The sequence below is a fragment of the Cuculus canorus genome, chromosome 3 (genome assembly GCF_017976375.1).
Source record: "Cuculus canorus isolate bCucCan1 chromosome 3, bCucCan1.pri, whole genome shotgun sequence".
Taxonomy (NCBI): Eukaryota; Metazoa; Chordata; class Aves; order Cuculiformes; family Cuculidae; genus Cuculus; species Cuculus canorus.
In genome coordinates, this window is record NC_071403.1 from 41654323 (window position 1) to 41672722 (window position 18400).

Consider the following 18400-nt stretch of genomic DNA (forward strand, 5'->3'; position numbering starts at 1 on the left):
TATTAAATGAACCAATGTGTTGTGGACATTAGTGATCCACACAGTGACTGTATTATCTTATGCACATACTGACAGCTTGGATTGCTTAAGCATCTTATTAAAATAATACCTTACTAATGAAAATCATTTGGTAGTATCAAACAAGCTTAATGGAAAGTTCACCTTTCTCGGAATGAAGAGAATACTTAAGAATTTAATGGGGTAGGACAACAATGTGTTTAGGAGGGAAGGGTATTCATGGCAGAAGAAAAGGATAGCTACACAAGATCAATTGATTTCTTTTAAAGACTGATTTGCTCTTCTACTCTATGAAAGAAGCAGCAAATAACTCCTCATAAACCTAAAAATTTCACAACAGCAAGAGAATTTTATCTGGGCAGGGTTTTTTTTTGCCACAAGCATTCAGGATGATATTTGTAGAAAATCGTTTTCCAAACTGCTGCTTTAAGTTCAAATCAGGAAAGAGGTATAGAGGAAAAAGTAGATGAATTCATTTTACAGATCTTCAGATATTAGGGTGAGTAAATTTTAACAACTATATTAAATATGTCATGAAGAAGTCAACAATGTAAATTAACTGGTTGTGTAAGGTGCTTCTGAAACTGTGCGTGTTTTATGCACAAACTGTCGATGAAGAGTTAGAGGGAACAGGAGGGAAAAGTTATACTGTCGCTGAAAAATTATCTCCATTGATCTGGGTATATCAGTGTGAAATTTAAGCTGTCCTTAACACAGAGCAAAATGCTGCCATCATCTCCATTTTTTTCCTAGTGATTCTAATTCAGTTGCTCTTGTAGAAAAAGAAGATTCCACACACTATTTCAAGTCAAGTACAATGGTAAGTGGTAAAGTTAATGTATACTTAGTATAAACAAATATAACATTAGCCAAAGAAAGTACAAACTGCATTTACAGGGTTGTATGGAAACGCATGCTGCCAAGAGTCTGCAGTGACATACCCCTTGTGTCTGTAGTGACAAAGGTGTGATACGCCGCTTTTCCCACTCATTTGGGCGGGGTTCAGGTGTGGATTCCATGAAATTGCGCTTGAGTTCACTAATGCTAGCCTGGTGTTTCAGTAAGTCGTCCTGGGTCTTATCCAGGTCCTAGCAATGTGCAACGTAAAACAAAGTACGACAAAATACAACAAAAAAAGCAAACTTGACATGGAAAAAAAAAAAGAAAAGAGAAACCAAACCAAGGAAAGTGCCTTGTATCTGAAAAGCTATTCTTCTTTGGAGTGCCTTAAAATAAAATAGTTTAAGGCTGTAAGGGAACAAAGAGGTTTTTCTTTTGTTTTTTTTGTAACAAAGAGCCACTAATACAGAGTTTCTTCCAAATTTTAAGGCAAAGGAAAAACAATACTGTGCATAGTTACTTAACAGACTGCTATTTCCATCCAAAACATGAAACTACTATGCCTATAAAATAATAATAATAATTTCCAGAACTTGATAGCTTTCATCTAAAATTTGTAAGCACAGAAGCAAGTGGTTTATGATATTGAACAACTAACATTACCAAAGGCAGCTTTAAGAAAGAAGCATTATAAAAATGCATGTATCTTGATATTAGAAGCTCCATGGAAAATACTTCTGTGAAACAATAAGCCAGGGCCAAATATGCAAGCAACTAACACCAGCTTAACTTCAGATGGACTACTCCTTGTGCCTGTCACATAGGCTTAAACATACCTAAGAATCACATTTCAAGACTTAAAGGCCAAAATTTTCAATTCCACATTTAAGAACTTGAGAGCAGACACAGCCTGCAAGTAGGGATAGTTTTTGTGCACACTGATACCAAAGATGTTCTCTCCACATTGCACCTACATAGGCAAGTGCCAAAGGGGATACCACAGTGTGAATACTGAACTAGATTTTACGATGACCCATTGAGAATAAGCTGTAGCACATTGGACAAAATACCAACAAGCTAATCTCTTACTTTACACCAGGTACAGGAGCAGACAGAGCAGGAGCTACGCAGAAACATAACTGTTCTGGTAAGCAGGTAAAAATCAACCTGCTTACCTCTCTTGGAAATTCATTATCAGCTGGAAAGCAGCTCTGGTAATTGGGAGTCCTGGTGCGTGACAAGCTAATCATGAGCCAACAATGTGCCCTTATGACCAATAAGGTCAATGATACCTGGCGTACATTAAGAGTGTGACTACTCTGCTCTACTGAGGCTCCATCTGGAGAAGTGCTTTCAGTTCCAGGCTCCCCAGCTGTAGAAAGACAAGGAACTACTGAAGAGAGTCCAGCAGAGGGCCACAAAGACAATCAGAGACTGGAGCATCTCCACTAGGAGGAGAGGCCGAGTCGGCTTGGTCTGTTTAGCTTGAAAAGGCACAGATAAAGGGAACCTCACCAATGCTATAAAATATCTAAGGGATGGGTGGCCAGACTCTTCTCAGTGGATCCTAGCAACAGGACAAGGGGCAACGGGCACAAACTGGAACACAGAAAGTTCTACTTTAACATGAGGAAAAACTTTATGCGAAGAGGGGCTGAGCACTGGAACAGGCTGCCTGGAGGCTATGGAGTCTCCTTCTCTGGAGATACTCAAAACCTCCCTGGACACATCCCTGTGCAACCTGCACTTGGCGAACCTGCTTTAGCCACGGGAGTTGGACTAGATCTCCAGAGGTCTCTTTCAACCCCAATCATTCTGTGATTTAAATAGAATGCTGGGCTCCAGTGGGAAAAGATTTCACTCTGCCTCCATAGCCTGTCCTCCTTCAGGCATGTCTGGTCTTGAGAAAAGCTTGTGTTGGTTATGTACTCTGACATAAGACTACTCAGTATTCTGTGGTGAAATCCAAGTTTAAGCCTCAGATCCATTTTTAGTACAGAATTAAAAGACTGAAGGTAAAAATGGAACAATATCAATTTAGACATAATTATTAATGGAGTTTTATCTAAATAATGTAATCAGATACAACAGTTTACGTAAAGCATTTAAAGTTTGTACAAAGAATCTATATTCTTCATAAAGAATATTTTGAAGTTTACCTTAATATTTTGGTTAGGATTTTTATACTCAGTGCTCACAGTGCAATGATGCCCTATATATGGTCACAAAAGAATCCAAACCCATAGTCGTTAGTTTCTAATTTCTTTTCACTGCATGTTCATGGTGTTGCACACCTATTTTCTAACTCTGCAAATATTCACACATGGATTTTGAACACTAAAAACCTCTCCCCTTCCAGCAACTTATTGGGTTCATACTGTCACAAGATCAATGTTTCTTTTTTAATATAGGACTAATAAGACATTAAATATGTCCCCCTAAAGTATGTATTTTCTAAAACCTTATGCCAAAGGCATTCCATACACAACTGAAGTTTAACAATCATATCAATTTTAAAACCTGTCTTGGCTTGACACAAGGCACATTTCTTGGACTTGATCAAAGCACAGTTATGCAATGCGCACTTTCAGTGCTTTAGTAAGTTACACACAAGCAAAGTTACAACAGTGATCAAAAGCTGTGAAAAGCCAATAAACATATTAGTTGGGTTACTGCGATCCATACATCTTATTCCTGAAAAGCACTGATGATTTTTCAAAAGACAGTTTTTGTGACAAAGGGAATCATTTATAGCCCCATCTGGATGAATTAAATAAATTAAAGACAGTAGTAGGATTCTCTAAAATTTCTTTAGTTGATAGCTTATCTTATTAACCACAAGTTAAATGACACTGATTACAATACAGACAGTGCTTGATGAAATAATACAGATTAACAGACTATAAGGAAATTCTTATAATAAAAATGTCTACTTCAGTGACAAAGTACTGCACATCAACATACTGTTCAAAACTCTTCGTTGTTGCTTATCTCCAATTAAAACCAACATTTAGGAAGCAAGAATTACTTCCATTTGAAAAGTGATAAAATAAGGCAGATTTCAGAAAGCAGATTTGGACATCTCCTTTAAAAATCTGATCCACATATACATTTCTCAAAGCTTAAAAAAATCAATGAGCATCAGAACCAGGATGTTTTTTCCATACATCTACCACTGCTTGTGCCTTACTAACTCCATTTATTCGGATAACATATTTGATAAAGGTTGATTAAACTGGTGAAAACTAGAAACCTTTCTCAACAGAAGACAGACACATTGAAGAGCAAAGTATAAATATCCATTCAGGATTATGACTTGGACCCATGCATTTGCTTTATCTAAATAGGGCTATTATTCCCAGTTGCCACCTTGAAAACATCTAGGAAAAATATACAAAAAATACATTCAGCATTCAAGCTGAGAGGGGTTTTTTTGTTTGGATTTTACTGATTTTGTTTGTTTAGATTTAAACTCTGAAACTAGAATGCTAACATGCAACATTTCCAAGCTGCTTTTCCCCATGCACTTCATGCACTGTGTTTGTAACAGCTTGCAAGTGACTTCACAACCCATGCAGCCTGGCAGCCCGTGAGAAGGGAAAGTATTTCTCATGTTATATACAAACCTCCAACATTAAATTGCTATGTCTGACATAAATATTTTCCCCATCTACTCTCAAGGAATTGCTCTGTGAAATTAAACCACAAAAAAAAAAAAAAAAAAAGAAAAAATTCAAAATGGACATAAAATGTACCAGCAAGTAAACTAAAAAAAAAAACCCTTAGAATCAGAGAGTTAAATAAAGGAAATAAAATGGTAATGTGTAGGCACTATTCAGATTACATCAACAGAAAGTTTAGGGTGCTAACAAGGCAGGCAGGTACAGCCAGATTTAACTGTAAAAAAAACAAACATGCACCTTCTGATGGGCTTCCTCTTCTCCAGATTCCACCTGCGTGAGCATGTGGCAAATTATCAAGAAAACAAACTGTTAAATATGCTTACAGAATAACACAGAGGCTTCACCTCTTTGTAAATGCTGCAAAGCGTGCTATATTTACAGACCTTTACTCTTTCGGCCTCAGTTGTTGAAATTAAGCGACTTTGGTCTTCCTTCACCTACGTTGTTGTAGAATGGCTGAAATAGTATTTTGTGTAAGTGGCATGAAAATGGAATTCTCACACTATGTCCCTTTCTTGCTGTACTTTTCATGTTTTCTCAGTTGGAAATTTAAGAATGAGTAAAGAAAAAATAACGATATGCATAATTTCTGTGGCAAGTGCCTTAAACTCTGCAACAAATGGATGGTAAAATGAAATTTAACACATGAGTTCTTTTGGTAAGAGAGTCTAGGAATCAGGTCGAACACCTAAACACTGAATTTACAAACTGCCTTCGTTATTTGAAGAATGTTGATGTCTTGGGATGCGTTTTTGCACTCCATCCCCTTGTTTAGGTGCATTTTTTTGTCCTCAAAGTGCAATGCACTCTGTTGGTAAAGATGGTTCACCTTCATATCTTACAAGTATTCTGACCAGCCTACGGAATAGCATTTTCAAAAAGCAAACCACTTCCCAGAGTCTTTCCACAGGTAAAAATATCAAATGCTAATCATAGGAAAAGATGCTTTTAGAAGTCAACACTGTGCAAGTATGTATATTTGGAGAGGGGTTTACTTATTGCACATGCTGCTGCATTTTGGATTCTGTACTGATGTCCACATAACGTGGTACATACCACATTTTTATTCCTTACTTATCGGGGGGTTCTATTTCCTCCAACTTTGTTAGAAATGATGGATTGAATTAGATTACAGAAAACAGAAAAAAGTTGTTTTTCATTATTTTAAACTTAGATTGGTGTAATGTTTGGCACGTTTTTTAGTATGTACAAGGTATTGATTTGATCAGCTTAATAAGTTTTAAATGTAACAATGAAGAGCCCCCCCTCTTTTGATTCTGTAATATTTGGTTTCATATTTCCTTTGAAGATTAAAATAAACTAACTTTTTTTAGTAGCATTGCTGTAACATGCACAGCAGCCATAAGGAAAGGAGGTATTTTGTCAACCAGTCCAAATGATCAGAGCAAAGTATTAGCGTGACAGCCTTCTCTACAGCAACTTTAACTGCTTATGTCAAACAATGTTCAGACTCCAGTGATTCAAGTCTGACAAACCCTGCAATTCCAGCTAATGAATGAAATCAGTCTCCACCTGAACTCCTGCTAGAGATTTATGAAAGCACTTGAAAAATGCCTTGGAGAGACTGAACTTCGCACACACCTTTGTAGAGCTGAAACATCTGACGTCTGGAATAACAGAAAAGCCAATTTTAAAGCATACAGAATTTTCTGAATTCAGCTTTTAGGAATTGCACTTTTCAGATGTAAACACAATTTCAGTGGCGTGCATTCCAGTCAACACATGCAGGAGACGTGCATTTTAACAAACTGATAGTGCAAGTAGCATAACTTGCAAATAGTATCAAGCCACAAAATAACTATTATTACACAACACTTAAAGTATTCAGATTTATGTGCTCACAAATACTTTGAGCTACAAAAGAACTCCACCTGAAGCTCAGTATCTGTGAAATCTAATGAAGTTAGGCATGCTTTAGGAATTCAGGCAGAAAACCCACCAGCTATCTATTGACTAAATATCCTGCAGTGCAATTTCTCCCAGATGAGGGAAGTTAGAAAGATACAAACATGCATGTGTTTGTGTATATATACATACAGGCATGTGGATAGACATATTCCTATACTAGGAAGTGTGCAAATAATGACCAAGCCTCTGGGAGAACAAGCATGAAAAGCTAAGTGCAAGTGTCAACATTTAGGCAACAAAATTACACCTCCTCTTCCTCTGCTTTGTCATTTAGGTCATTGTCATTGGAGGTGTTAAAGGAAGTCACCTTAGGCTCCAGGTAGCAGAGGGACAGAGCGAGAGGAAAGGAAAATGTGAGCGAATAAAGGATAGACTGGAAAGCAGACAGAAGCAGCACAAAGATAAGGAGAAAAGAAGGGATGAAGGAAGGAGAGGTAATAGGAATATAGTGCTGAAGGCCAGGTGGGAGAAGAGAGACACAAACATCAGGAAGGCTAGGAAAAGTGATATAACCATCCTCATCAAGCAGTGAATGGAAACTGAAAGAAAAGCATCTGATGAAGCTGAATGAGACACAAAACTTGGTGCTTTCATAATCATTTGTATGGATTTTTCCCTCCACAGCAGGGAAGCCTTGACTAACTAGGGGTCTCATCGATTCAAAGATATTATTCGGTGTAGATACTTCATTTTCATTATGATCTGGTGTATCATTTGTGGAATTGCACTCTGAGATGTCTGGGACAGTAAGGAGGTGTTCCCCTAAAGGATCTTCCTCTGAAATATCTGAAAGCATGTCCACCTCGGGAACAGGCAACAGGTTTGTGAGATGGGATGACGAAGAATGGATGGGTAGTGATGACAGGTGTATGTGAATGAACTGAAGAAAAAAAAAAATTATGTGCACAGTGGCAAATGAAAGCACAACAAAATGCAAGTTTGAAGGCACAAGAGAGGAAAAAAGAAATTATTAGTTAGTGAAAATGTTTCTTTAGGAGCAGGGATAGCTCTACTAACACAACAGAAAAGCCAAATAAAAACAGAAATCTCCTTGTATTTTACAAGCACCACACTTGTTTAATTCTGCAGACTATGTAAGGAACCCATTACGAATGTTTTGTTCTCAGGCAGTAAAGAACTGTGCTCTTTTGAACTGTAATAGTTGCTTACAACAGATGAAAGCAGAGAGATATTCAAAGCTTTGGCAGAAAGGTCAGGGGACAGTGCAGTACACGAAAGACAAGCTGGCACTTCAACTCTTGGGATTATAACCATTTCCTCTAAGACTTAAAGTGAGCCAGAAAGAAAAAGAACAATCTGCCCCGGGGGGAAAGAAAGCTGTTCACATAATTGGCATGTGTAACAAAACTATACTGAACAGCTTCCTGGAATAACTTCCTAAAATGCTGTCTTTTTTTTTTTTTTCTTTCTTAATATATTGAAAGATATTGCCACTTTGAAACAAGGTAACATCACCATTTTACTATGCCCAAAGTCAAACCATAGTAATTTATTTTCTCCCATAAAGAAACTGCGTGTGCCTTTTCCTAGGCTAGTTCATAATTATTTCAACTTGTCAGCCAAACAAGAAAATGCAACTGTTGGCATTTGTTCCCTCCACACCCTTGGATGCAGTGGGAACACATGAACTGCACAGAGAAACTCAGCAGACCTCCTAGGAATCAAATGTGTAGCTACCATCGCAAAAATGTTTAAATCCAAAATTACTCTTTTAATATGAATGTTCTGGAGAACTGCCAGAAAAAGAAAGGACCTCCAATAGAGAGGAGCAGAAGATTGTAGAAGACTCTCTGGAAGGAAATTCTTACATCAAATCATACAACGTAAGCTAAGTTTTTTGACCTATTCCTCCAAGCAGCTCAAACAAGCAAGACAAGTAAATGGTTATTTGTGACAGGAAAAGACCAAGTACTCAACTTTTTATAGAAATCTACACATCAGCCAACATCTAAGTTTTTAAAGGATGAAATAATTCTGCAATGGCTAGTGAAACAATACTGTTATCTATGGCAATTGAAGACAGTTATAATACACCCAAATTTGTAGAATGTACAGATCTGTGGATACCCTAACTTTTTTTTTTTTTCCAAAGCCTATAGAAATTAAGGAAATAAACAAAACATTATTTACCTCTTGAAACACTTTTTCAGAAACTCATGCAAGCTTACTGAGAACTAAATTAAAACTGTCACAATAAAAGAAACCATAGGTCAATGCCATTTGGAAGTCTGTGTTCTCTTTTGCTTACAAACACTTACATTAATTTAAACCTATAGAAAACACTTGACAGTTGTCCTTTAATATTTTAATATGGTGTTCTGTATGATGCTCAGAAGTGATAGGCACTAAGTAAGAACACAGACACACATCACAAACAAATAATTTTGGTGTAAAAGTCAGCCATACCTTCCCATCCTGAGTCAATTCTAATTGCGGAGTTATTACTGGGCTTACATCTTCTTCTCTGCCACCTTCTTTTAACTTGGCATCAGTGTTAATGATATCTCCAGCAGCCTGCCCCCCAGAATCAGAGAAGCCTCTCAGCAGACTTTGGTCTGAGATACCCATAGGAGCTATTGCAGAACAAAATAATTCTGATTAATTAAGATAAGTTGAAACGTTTGGGTTTTTTAAGACTTCGTAACAAAATGATTTTATGGTGACGCCAACAATAAGGAATACAGGCTAGTAACTGAATGATACCATATTTTTCAGTGTCTCGCCTTTCTAAAATGTCCCTGGCTCTCATTGCACTGATATGAACAGCAATGTGCCCTTGTCGAAATGTACACTTACTATGCAAAGGAGAAAACCTCACAACATCAGGAAAATATTTAATTCCCAACTTCCCAATTAGTCTTGGAAAACAAATAGAAAGTACTGTTCTCTTGTGACTGTGTAAATTACTATAATGAAAGAGAGAAATAGGCAACCTTTTTCTGTTGATATTCACTATTTTGAGAGGACTATTCTACAATCCTACAGAAGAAGCTACACATCTAACTGTCACAGCATTTCTATTCAAGAACCTTAGCAAAACTGCAGCAGCAAGAGCTCAGTGCAAACAAGATCCTTCCCCTCTATTTGCTTGCAAAAAAACCGGAAATACTGTATATGTATACTTAAATATAGTCAAAGCACAAGAGAGTGAAAGGCCTTAAATTAGGGGTTTTTTTATTATTTGATTCAGCCTAAAAGGATTAATGAGCAGGATGGCTTTTACTATTTTATTTTTTTTTAAGATCAAGATGATTGAGTCAGTCAAAATGGTAGTAACAAAATACAGAAGAATTCATCAGATTAAGCATCTTTAGTAAATTTATGAAGCCAAGGTGCAGAAAGTTGAGAGGAAGAGACATTTGTTGGAGTACTGTGGAGAGAGATTCTCTTTTTAAAACAGTCTTGGTTCCAGATCAGAGCCTTCTTCATGCTGCTGATAAGGCAAGGTCAGCTAAGGGCAAGTGTGAGATATGAGACACTAGGCTTTTAGGATCACTCTAAATAGCAAATTCTGCAACTTAGGCTTCCAATTTGTTCCTTGGTTGGTAAACAGAGCACTTCTTAAGTATACATACCTCAAGTTCTACAAGTAACTCCTGACAAATCACAGAGTAACTGGAAGGTTGGGATGAACACCTGCAGGTGAGCGACTCTACCACCCTTGCTCAGAACAGGGACAATTAAACCAGTTTGCTCAGGGACCTGTTCAGTGGAGTTTTGAGCACATCCAAGGTCTTTTTCAACAAACAAAATTATTTCTAACTGAAATGTGCTGTCTCAACTTCATTCTCATTGTCTTATCATTGGGCACCTCAGAGAAAAGAAGTCTTCCCTGGAGGTACCTATAGACAGTAATATCTTTTGCTACAGCCTTCTCCTCTTAAACCTGAAGGATCACAGTTCCCGCAGCCTCTCCTCACATATCATGAACCCCCAGCCCTCTGACCAGCTTAGTGGCCCTTACTGGGCTCACTGCAAGATATCAATGCACATCTAATACCGGGGAACTGAAAGACAGACACAGTACTCCAGACATGGTCTTCACAAAGTACTGAATAGAGAGGAATATTAAATTTCTAACGTTTTGGCTATGGTCTTGCTAATACAGCCCAGGACAGAGTTGGCTTTCTAGAGCTGCTATAAGGGTACACTGTTGACTTATGTTTAATTTGTCCAGCAGGAGTCCCCAGATCCTTTTCTGCAAAGCTGCTTTCAGTGCAGCTGGTCCTCCTAGCATGTACTGGTATATGGTGTTACTCCTCCCCAGATGAAGAGCTTCACGCTTATTTTTGTTAAATTTTATAAGGTTCCATTCAGCCTATTCCTCCAGCATGCTGCAGTTCCTCTAGTGAGGGTGAGGTGGGAGTGGAACAAGAATAACCCTTACAAGTATGGGTACACAACTCCAGGTGTCCAGGAGGAACAGTGGCACTGGACATACTGCTCACAAAGGAGAGGCAGAGTGCAAGCACTACAGGATTTCTCATGTACGCTCACATTATGAGCCTACACCTGGACTACTGCCTGAAGAAAAAACTATATTTGACCTGGAATGAACACTATTTAAAACTATTACTAAAACTATTACTAAAACTATTTAAAACTAGCCTGCAGGTAGCAACACCAGCAAGCTGCCTTAAACACTGCCAGGATGGTTTCAGAAAGGCTTGATGATACAATCACACCTGGGAAGAGTTAAAAAGACACAGGACCTAAACCGGACTTAGTATAACAATCACACCTGGGAAGAGTTAAAAAGACACAGGACCTAAACCGGACTTAGTATAACATGTGCTTCTACATATCCCACACATACTGCTGACATCTGCCTTTGGAAAGCATGCCTATTTCTAATAAAGGAAGCCATAAGGTTTTTCTGCTCAGAGAACCAACACCAGCAATGACCAAAAAAAAATATAGCTATTCAAACAACTTCAGCACAGAGATTAACTAAACACAGAAATGTCTAATAAATATACTAGGATAGCAATATACTGAACAAAATTATACAAAATTAGAAGAAATTCCGCCTTTTTTTGTTTGGTGTAAAGAGAGACACTCATAGCTCAAAGATGCTGCCAACCAAACAATTCTATACAACAGCATATTGTGTATGGCCATCCAGTAAAATAGATATCAGTAGTGAACACAGATGCTACATGTCCAGTATAGAATCCTCCATAAATTCACAGCAGTGCCATATAATTTAGGCAGTGACTTAGACTACTGTTTAGGTCACCTAAAACTGACAACTAACCAAAGTGGCTATGCCTCGTATCACCCATCAGAAACCAAAATTCAAAAATTTTTCAGTTGACATCCTGGCCATCCATAATATCAACACTTTTGAATGTTGTTCAGATCAAAGCCACAACACAATGTAATCGTTACACTGAAGAAATAAGTCAAATATCATACCTCCATCAAGGCTTCTGGAAACACGTTTGCTTGAAGTGCGTTCAAAGCGTGGAGCTGGTCTGTCTATGAGGTTGCTAGCCTGTCGTGTCTGTGCTTGTGTACGTCCACTGTAGCGGAACTTGGAACCCAAGGTTAGAAACTTCGCTTTTGGAGGCTGTTCTGGTGTTACAAGTCTAAAAGGTAAGCAAGAGAAAAGTCAGGTAAAAAGGTTATTTTATTTATTTTAAAGTTACTCACATCACCATACATGATCTGTGCACTGCAACAAAGGATTCCACCATAATCTTGCAAAGAACTTTTACAATACATATTATTATTTGCAGTTGAATTGAGGTGATGCCAATAACTACCACATTTTCTACAGAATGACTAAGCATCTGAGATTCTTGTCTTTTTGTGCTATCTTGGTTAAATTGTACTTTTTTCTAGACAGAAATAGGTCCAGGTAGAATACCTCTCGGATCTCTCTCCTTAGAACATTACTTGTAATAGAAACTATACATCCCACCTCCACTGTCTTTCCTGTATTCTGAGGTAGCGATACAGCAGCTGCTATTCCTCAAAGTTAGGGAATGGCATCTCAAAGCTGCACGGAAGGCTGTATCAAGTGAAAAAAAAGATTGAGATGGCTGGAGAGTTGTTAATGAACACTAAGAAGTTTAACAAGCTAGATTGAGTCTCTGGGTTTCTTTACAAAGTCATTTATAGATTTATACAAGTAGATATTTCATGGATATAAAGAGGGAGAAAAAATAATTTAGTGAAAAAAAGATCCAGTTACAAGTATTATTAATACTGGGTTCTATGCTGTGTATGTATCCTTGTATAATACCTAAGTTAATAGCCAATGTCAGAAAGTTCAAATAATGTGGCAGAATATGCTATGAGGGATTCTGCTGGTTTGTTCCAGCAGTTATTGACATCACATATGAGTTTGAAGACACAGGTCCTCTAAAATGTCCCTCAATTTCCTTTAGTATGAGGACTTCAAGCTCTTCTTCATCTAATCCTCACTGCTCATACTCGGTTTTTGAAATCTGAACCATCAGCTTCCACACTGTTTGTTCTAGTGCCGTTCTTGCTGGTAAGATAACCACTGCAGGAACTCTTCCTGTTCTCTGCTAAACCATGACACCACTTCTCTAGAAAGGCCTTTGATGTTGCTTCCTGGATCAACATAGCACAGCAAATAGATTCTCACCCACCATGGCAGTCTCCGTGACCTATTCTCCTGCTGTCTAAAACCATCAGATTGTTTCAGACAGAGATTTTTGATTTGAGAATCTGCAAAGGATAAGCTCACCAAATATCAGCTTCTTTCAAGCAGAACCAGCATCTACTGTTCCTTTTGTACTTAGGATGGCACAGACAGGCAAGCAGGACTTAGAAGTATGCCAACTTCATTCTCCCCTTTTACACAGGGAGAATCTTTATCAGTGAAATCTGATCTAGCATACAGTAAGACAGTATCTGGTGGCTGGTTCAGAAAACTGACAGTAATTCTAAAGATATTTCACCCAAACAGAAGAATTTTAAGATACTTAGCAAAAAGAACGTTGAGCTAGGTAGAAGGCTACAATTTTCTCTAATAGAGGATGTCTATGGCATTGTCAGAGAACTAGCCAGAGGGTCCCATCCCGCATGCCCAAGATGCATATGAATGCATCTGAATCTTAATGTTTAACACACTTTCAGAGAAAACAGAATTCAAGACAGACAATGTTTAACACACTTTCAGAGAAAATAGAATTCAAGACAGACTAATACACCATTCTGCGCTAAGGCCACTTATGTAATAAAAACACAAGTATCTGGAACTTCCCTTTCATTGCTTCTATAAAGCAGCCTTATGCAACCTTTGTGACAATGTATTTCTTCACATTATTTCTAAGAGTGCATTATTTCTAAGTGCATTATGCATTTAGAGAAAGAAAGTTAAGAGGGATTTTCCAAGGTTCCTTCTGTTCTTTATTTTCCAGTCTTGGCAAGGCTACAGCATTAACTGTCATTTTTGTCTTCCACCCTGCTGATATAAACTTTTAATTCTTTTAATGTGGAAGAGAACTAATTACTTCCCGATCAAGGGCATAAGAATGGTATTTTTGTTTTACAAAATTAATTACATAAAGTAATTGAAGAATATGCTTTTATCATTTTATGACATTCTGGTGACACTGAAACAATGACAAAAATTTCAAATAAAACATCATAAAGCAGAATTGCAAGCAGGTTTCTGCAGCCATTGTTTAAGATCTAGAGTTGCCGACTAATCTTGCCTCAACAGATTAATGCAGTTTGACTGCATTTCTTAAAGCAGATTGTTGCTATTTGAAAATGGTACAGGAACTCTAAAATTTGCACGATACAAGTGAACCCGGTGCCTTTTGAACTCAGTTGTCATTTTCTATATAGTTGATTTCAAATTTTTATAAATAACTTCATGGTGGTTAAACTTCCCATAAATTTTAAGAAGATGGATGGATCTTGATGTAATTGTTTGAGAACAACAGAAACATTGCAAAACACAATAAGGATTCTTACAATATCATATGGGGCATGCAAAGAAATCTGGTAGCTAAAAAACTGTATCTAGTAAATACAATTTACTGTGGTATCATACGCAAGATTTACACAAACTCTGAAAGAGCTACAGTCTCTTGGACTGTGGCAATTGCTTTCTGCTTTTTATCTTTGGCAAAAAAATAGAGCTGGAGTTATTTTTCTGTTTTTAAATCAGGATGAGAGATTCTGAGGATTTTCTGTGTGATGACATCAGTAAAGTATATGGATTTTACAGAATGGTTCAAGTATTTGTTACATAATTCTCATTATAATGTCATTCCCGGTTAGGAAAGTCACTTCCAATCTGAATAAAATCCAGTTACTTTTGTTATGTCAGAATTTCTGTAGTAAGATCATCTATGTCTTAACACTCCTGAAAACACTTGTATTTGCAAATGGTAGTTCTCAGTTTAGGGTTTTTTGACCTCAATAAGATTTGGTTTTTCCCTATTCAAGTCCATTTTATTACTGTAAAATTAGGAAATACAGGTTCCTGGCAAAGCGAATCACTACATGAGTTATCTGAAGAGTATTAAACTTTTAATTGCAGACAGAACTGCATGCTATTTGTGGTAACAGACATCACCAGGTCTGTGAAGTTCAGTACAGCAAGAATATTCACCTTACATTAGTGTTCAGGGACAGGATTGCATCTACCTTAAAATACAATTGCTTTTTTAAAATAAAAACCAAGCAGCTGAAAGAGAAATCTTGCCTTTTACATACCCTACTTACTCATTTCAAGCAAGAAACTCAGATTTAGTGCCTTTTCAATGCACAAGTCATTAAATCTAAATCTGTGCCTCCTAGGCTGCACAGGGCCCATGCACTCCTTCATGGAGTCTGTGCTATCTGAAAAAAAAATCTTCATTTGATTTTTATAATTCCTTTTCAACGGAGGAAGTAGAAAGAAAACTGTGCCCTGCTGTTAAAATGCTCATTTCCAAACAGACCGTAGCTTCAAAGACCAATTCAGAATTTTGTTTTTCAGTTGCTGAGGGAAAATATGCAGAGAAAGTTAGTAGCCTGTTCTTAAAGTGATTCCCTATTCTTTAGAAGAATTATTATGAACTAAGCCATTTATAAATATGGAAAAATTCAGGTGTAAGCACTTACACTCAGCAAAATGTTCTGAAAAGTGAGGTGAATGATTATCACTGTCAAGCTCAAAGAGCTTCTTACTGAGGAGTACAGTGGCCTTCTAGATGATCACTCTGAAGAGTCAGTCTCTCTGAAAGTCTTACATACTATCACCAGTTTACTTCCATCCTGTCAGCACTCAAGTTTAAATAAAACAGCTAATTGTACTGTTCAGAATTAGTAATTTGGAGTCAATGATTGTTAGGCTGTCTTCTACAAGGTGTTACTGGACTGAGAAATTAGGGGCAAAGAAAGGGTAAATATTCTCTACTTCCCTTGTATCCTTTAAAAGAAACACAAGCAGAGCTAGAGAAGTGTGGGAAGCAGAGAATCATCACTTACCTGAAGAAAGTATGGTGTTCCACACAAACCTTCCATAACCTTTTAGCAGCCCGATGGTTTGGCAGTTTGAACCCAATAGTGCTCTCAAACTGTTCCAGCTGGAAAGAATCCACAAATAAATTAACCCATTTTCTTACGCTGGCTATTAACTAGCAGGCAGAGTTCAGATCATTCCATTACTGTAATAAGCTGTAATTCTCCTGTCATAAGTCTTCATGAGATTTAAGAGGGGGAAAAAAAAAAATCAGTATTTCCAAACTTTTAATAAAATTGTACTTGGCAGGCTAGTCATGAGGAGCAATAATCACATTATCACTTGCTATCTGTACTAATGACTCTTGAAAAACTCAATAATACTTTAGTGTTCCTTGCTGATTTTCTGAATAGCTGCCAGATGTATTTATTTTTAAACTACATGAAGTAATTGTACTGCAGGTTGAGCCGTACACTTTCCTTGGATTTAAAAAAAGTTTCAAATCCATACTGCAGCGTTAAGCTTACCTGAGCCATTTTACTATGTAAGTTTCTTAGCAAAAACTACATTTATTAACCACCCATGAGTGAAAGAACAATATATCCATGTTACAAAGTTTAAAATACTACAATGTTACTAATACTTTTTTGTATTAGGACTTCTCTTTTATTTTTTCACACAGTAAAAGCTACCTTAAGCATTTTAGATAATGATTTAAGAGAGCATTACAGTGTTTGACCTCTCAGTTTTTGTTAAATTGCCAGTTACAATGAGTTCAAAGTTTACTCTAACCCCCCCTCGACTTCATAAACTTACACAAGATTATAATGGCATCTGAAAATAAAGCTGAATGCACTATTTCCACAGCAATTAACAGGAACAGTTACAACATCCCACAAGACAATTCAGGCCTTCAGCTACACTTAAGCAAGATGCTTAACATTAAGTGAACAATTATACCCAAATAGGAGGAGAAGCTGGCTCTCCCCCAGGACTCTAAGTTGGTATAGACAGTAAGAACATGGTCAGTGTAACTAGCTTTCCCTGTAAAATAATAACTAAATTAAAAGATGGCATGTATTAAAAAAAGAAAATAGATTTTCTTCTCAGTTTGCACTTAATAATCAAAACAAGTGTTTAATACAATCAGTAAAATCTGAAGAGGAAAATAAAACACTTAAGTTCTGCTCAAATCCAATATAAACCAGTGAGGACAGGCTGTTTTCTTGTTGCTGGACAGAAATAATCTCACAAAAGACACAAGGCAGAAAGATGCTACTTACTTCTGCTGGCCTAACTTTGATGTAGAAATTACTTCGCTTGTAGGAAATCTTCAGAATTTTTGGCCAAGCGAAGCGGTTGATCCGGAGTCTATCTTTGTAAATGAGCAGTCCATTAGCACATACACCCAGCATGATATCCACACCTTCAGAATCCTATCACATGAGAATTCCATAAAAATCAGTTTTAATAACACTCCAAACGAGTAGGTACTTCTGGCATACCTTTAGGTAACAATGCAACTGGGACTTCTTTCATATTCAAACCTGAAAGACCTTGACAATGAGATTCTTAAAGCAGAAATATCCAAGTATATAATTTTTATGGGAAAAGCTTCAAGTAATAGCTCTGGCATGCCTCTGTCTGTGTATGCCATAGTACTGGGAAATTCTTCAATATTCTGGCAATAAAGGTTAAGTCAACAACTTACAGGCAAGGAGAGGTATCATGAGCATGCTACCAATAAATTCAGCAAATATCAAAACAAAAGAAGGAAAAATTTAATAAGGCCTTTCCAACTTAAAACAGACAATGAGGGGCTAAACAAGCTGGTGATTATGGTCACCTACTAGTCTGATAAAGATACAGGAAGTAATGTATAGTTGGCTGAAAATGTCAACATAATGATAGTCAAAATGCTGGCTGGGTTTCTGAGTGTTCTGTTCCACTGACAACGTTTGATGGAAGTTCTACAGGCCACATATCTAATCATTTACTCAGAGGGCTTCAATATACTGTAACACTACTCAATACAGCAGAATCTCATGTCCTTCCTAACAACAGGTCAGTTACATCAAATACAGCACTGTCATTAAGAAGTTGCTTCACTAGCATAACTAACAGCTGCAAGTGGATTCTATGAAACAGTGGTTCTCATGCTTGCAGTTAGTTCACTATGGCAAAAGGAGCCCCAATAAAACTAAAAAAAAAAAAAAAGTCCCTGAAAACACTACAGACCAAGTGAACTGCCATGCTGCACTTGTATTAAAAAATGAATAGATGTTATTCATAGTTAATGGACATGTATAAAAATTTAAGTATATTTCTTTCAAGTGATTCTAACAGAACGCAGGAAAGAAGTTTATGGAAAATTGCAAAAACAAGTGCACAGTGTCTCTATGTGCAACAGAATTAAACAATGTTTCTCCAGTGCATAAGTCTTGGTTTTCTTTTTTAACTATAGGACTCATAC

General features: G+C 37.1%; 1 protein-coding gene across 22 annotated transcripts in view; it reads right to left on the reverse strand.

Annotated features, from left to right (window-relative positions):
- Window positions 1–18400, reverse strand: part of EPB41L2 (erythrocyte membrane protein band 4.1 like 2) — a 117046-nt gene that overhangs the window by 14678 nt on the left and 83968 nt on the right. For 13 of the 22 annotated variants that reach the window (XM_054061284.1, XM_054061276.1, XM_054061283.1 and 10 more), the window contains 6 exons: window positions 17211–17363; window positions 15954–16051; window positions 11910–12082; window positions 8898–9064; window positions 4485–4547; window positions 960–1106 (listed from right to left, as the gene is read on the reverse strand). In XM_054061284.1, the coding sequence (XP_053917259.1) occupies window positions 960–1106; window positions 4485–4547; window positions 8898–9064; window positions 11910–12082; window positions 15954–16051; window positions 17211–17363 (801 nt within the window). Of the gene's footprint in view, window positions 1–959; window positions 1107–4484; window positions 4548–4778; window positions 4812–6717; window positions 7351–8897; window positions 9065–11909; window positions 12083–15953; window positions 16052–17210; window positions 17364–18400 lie in introns of all 22 variants that reach the window. The other 9 variants (XM_054061286.1, XM_054061279.1, XM_054061285.1 and 6 more) reach the window with 5 other exon arrangements.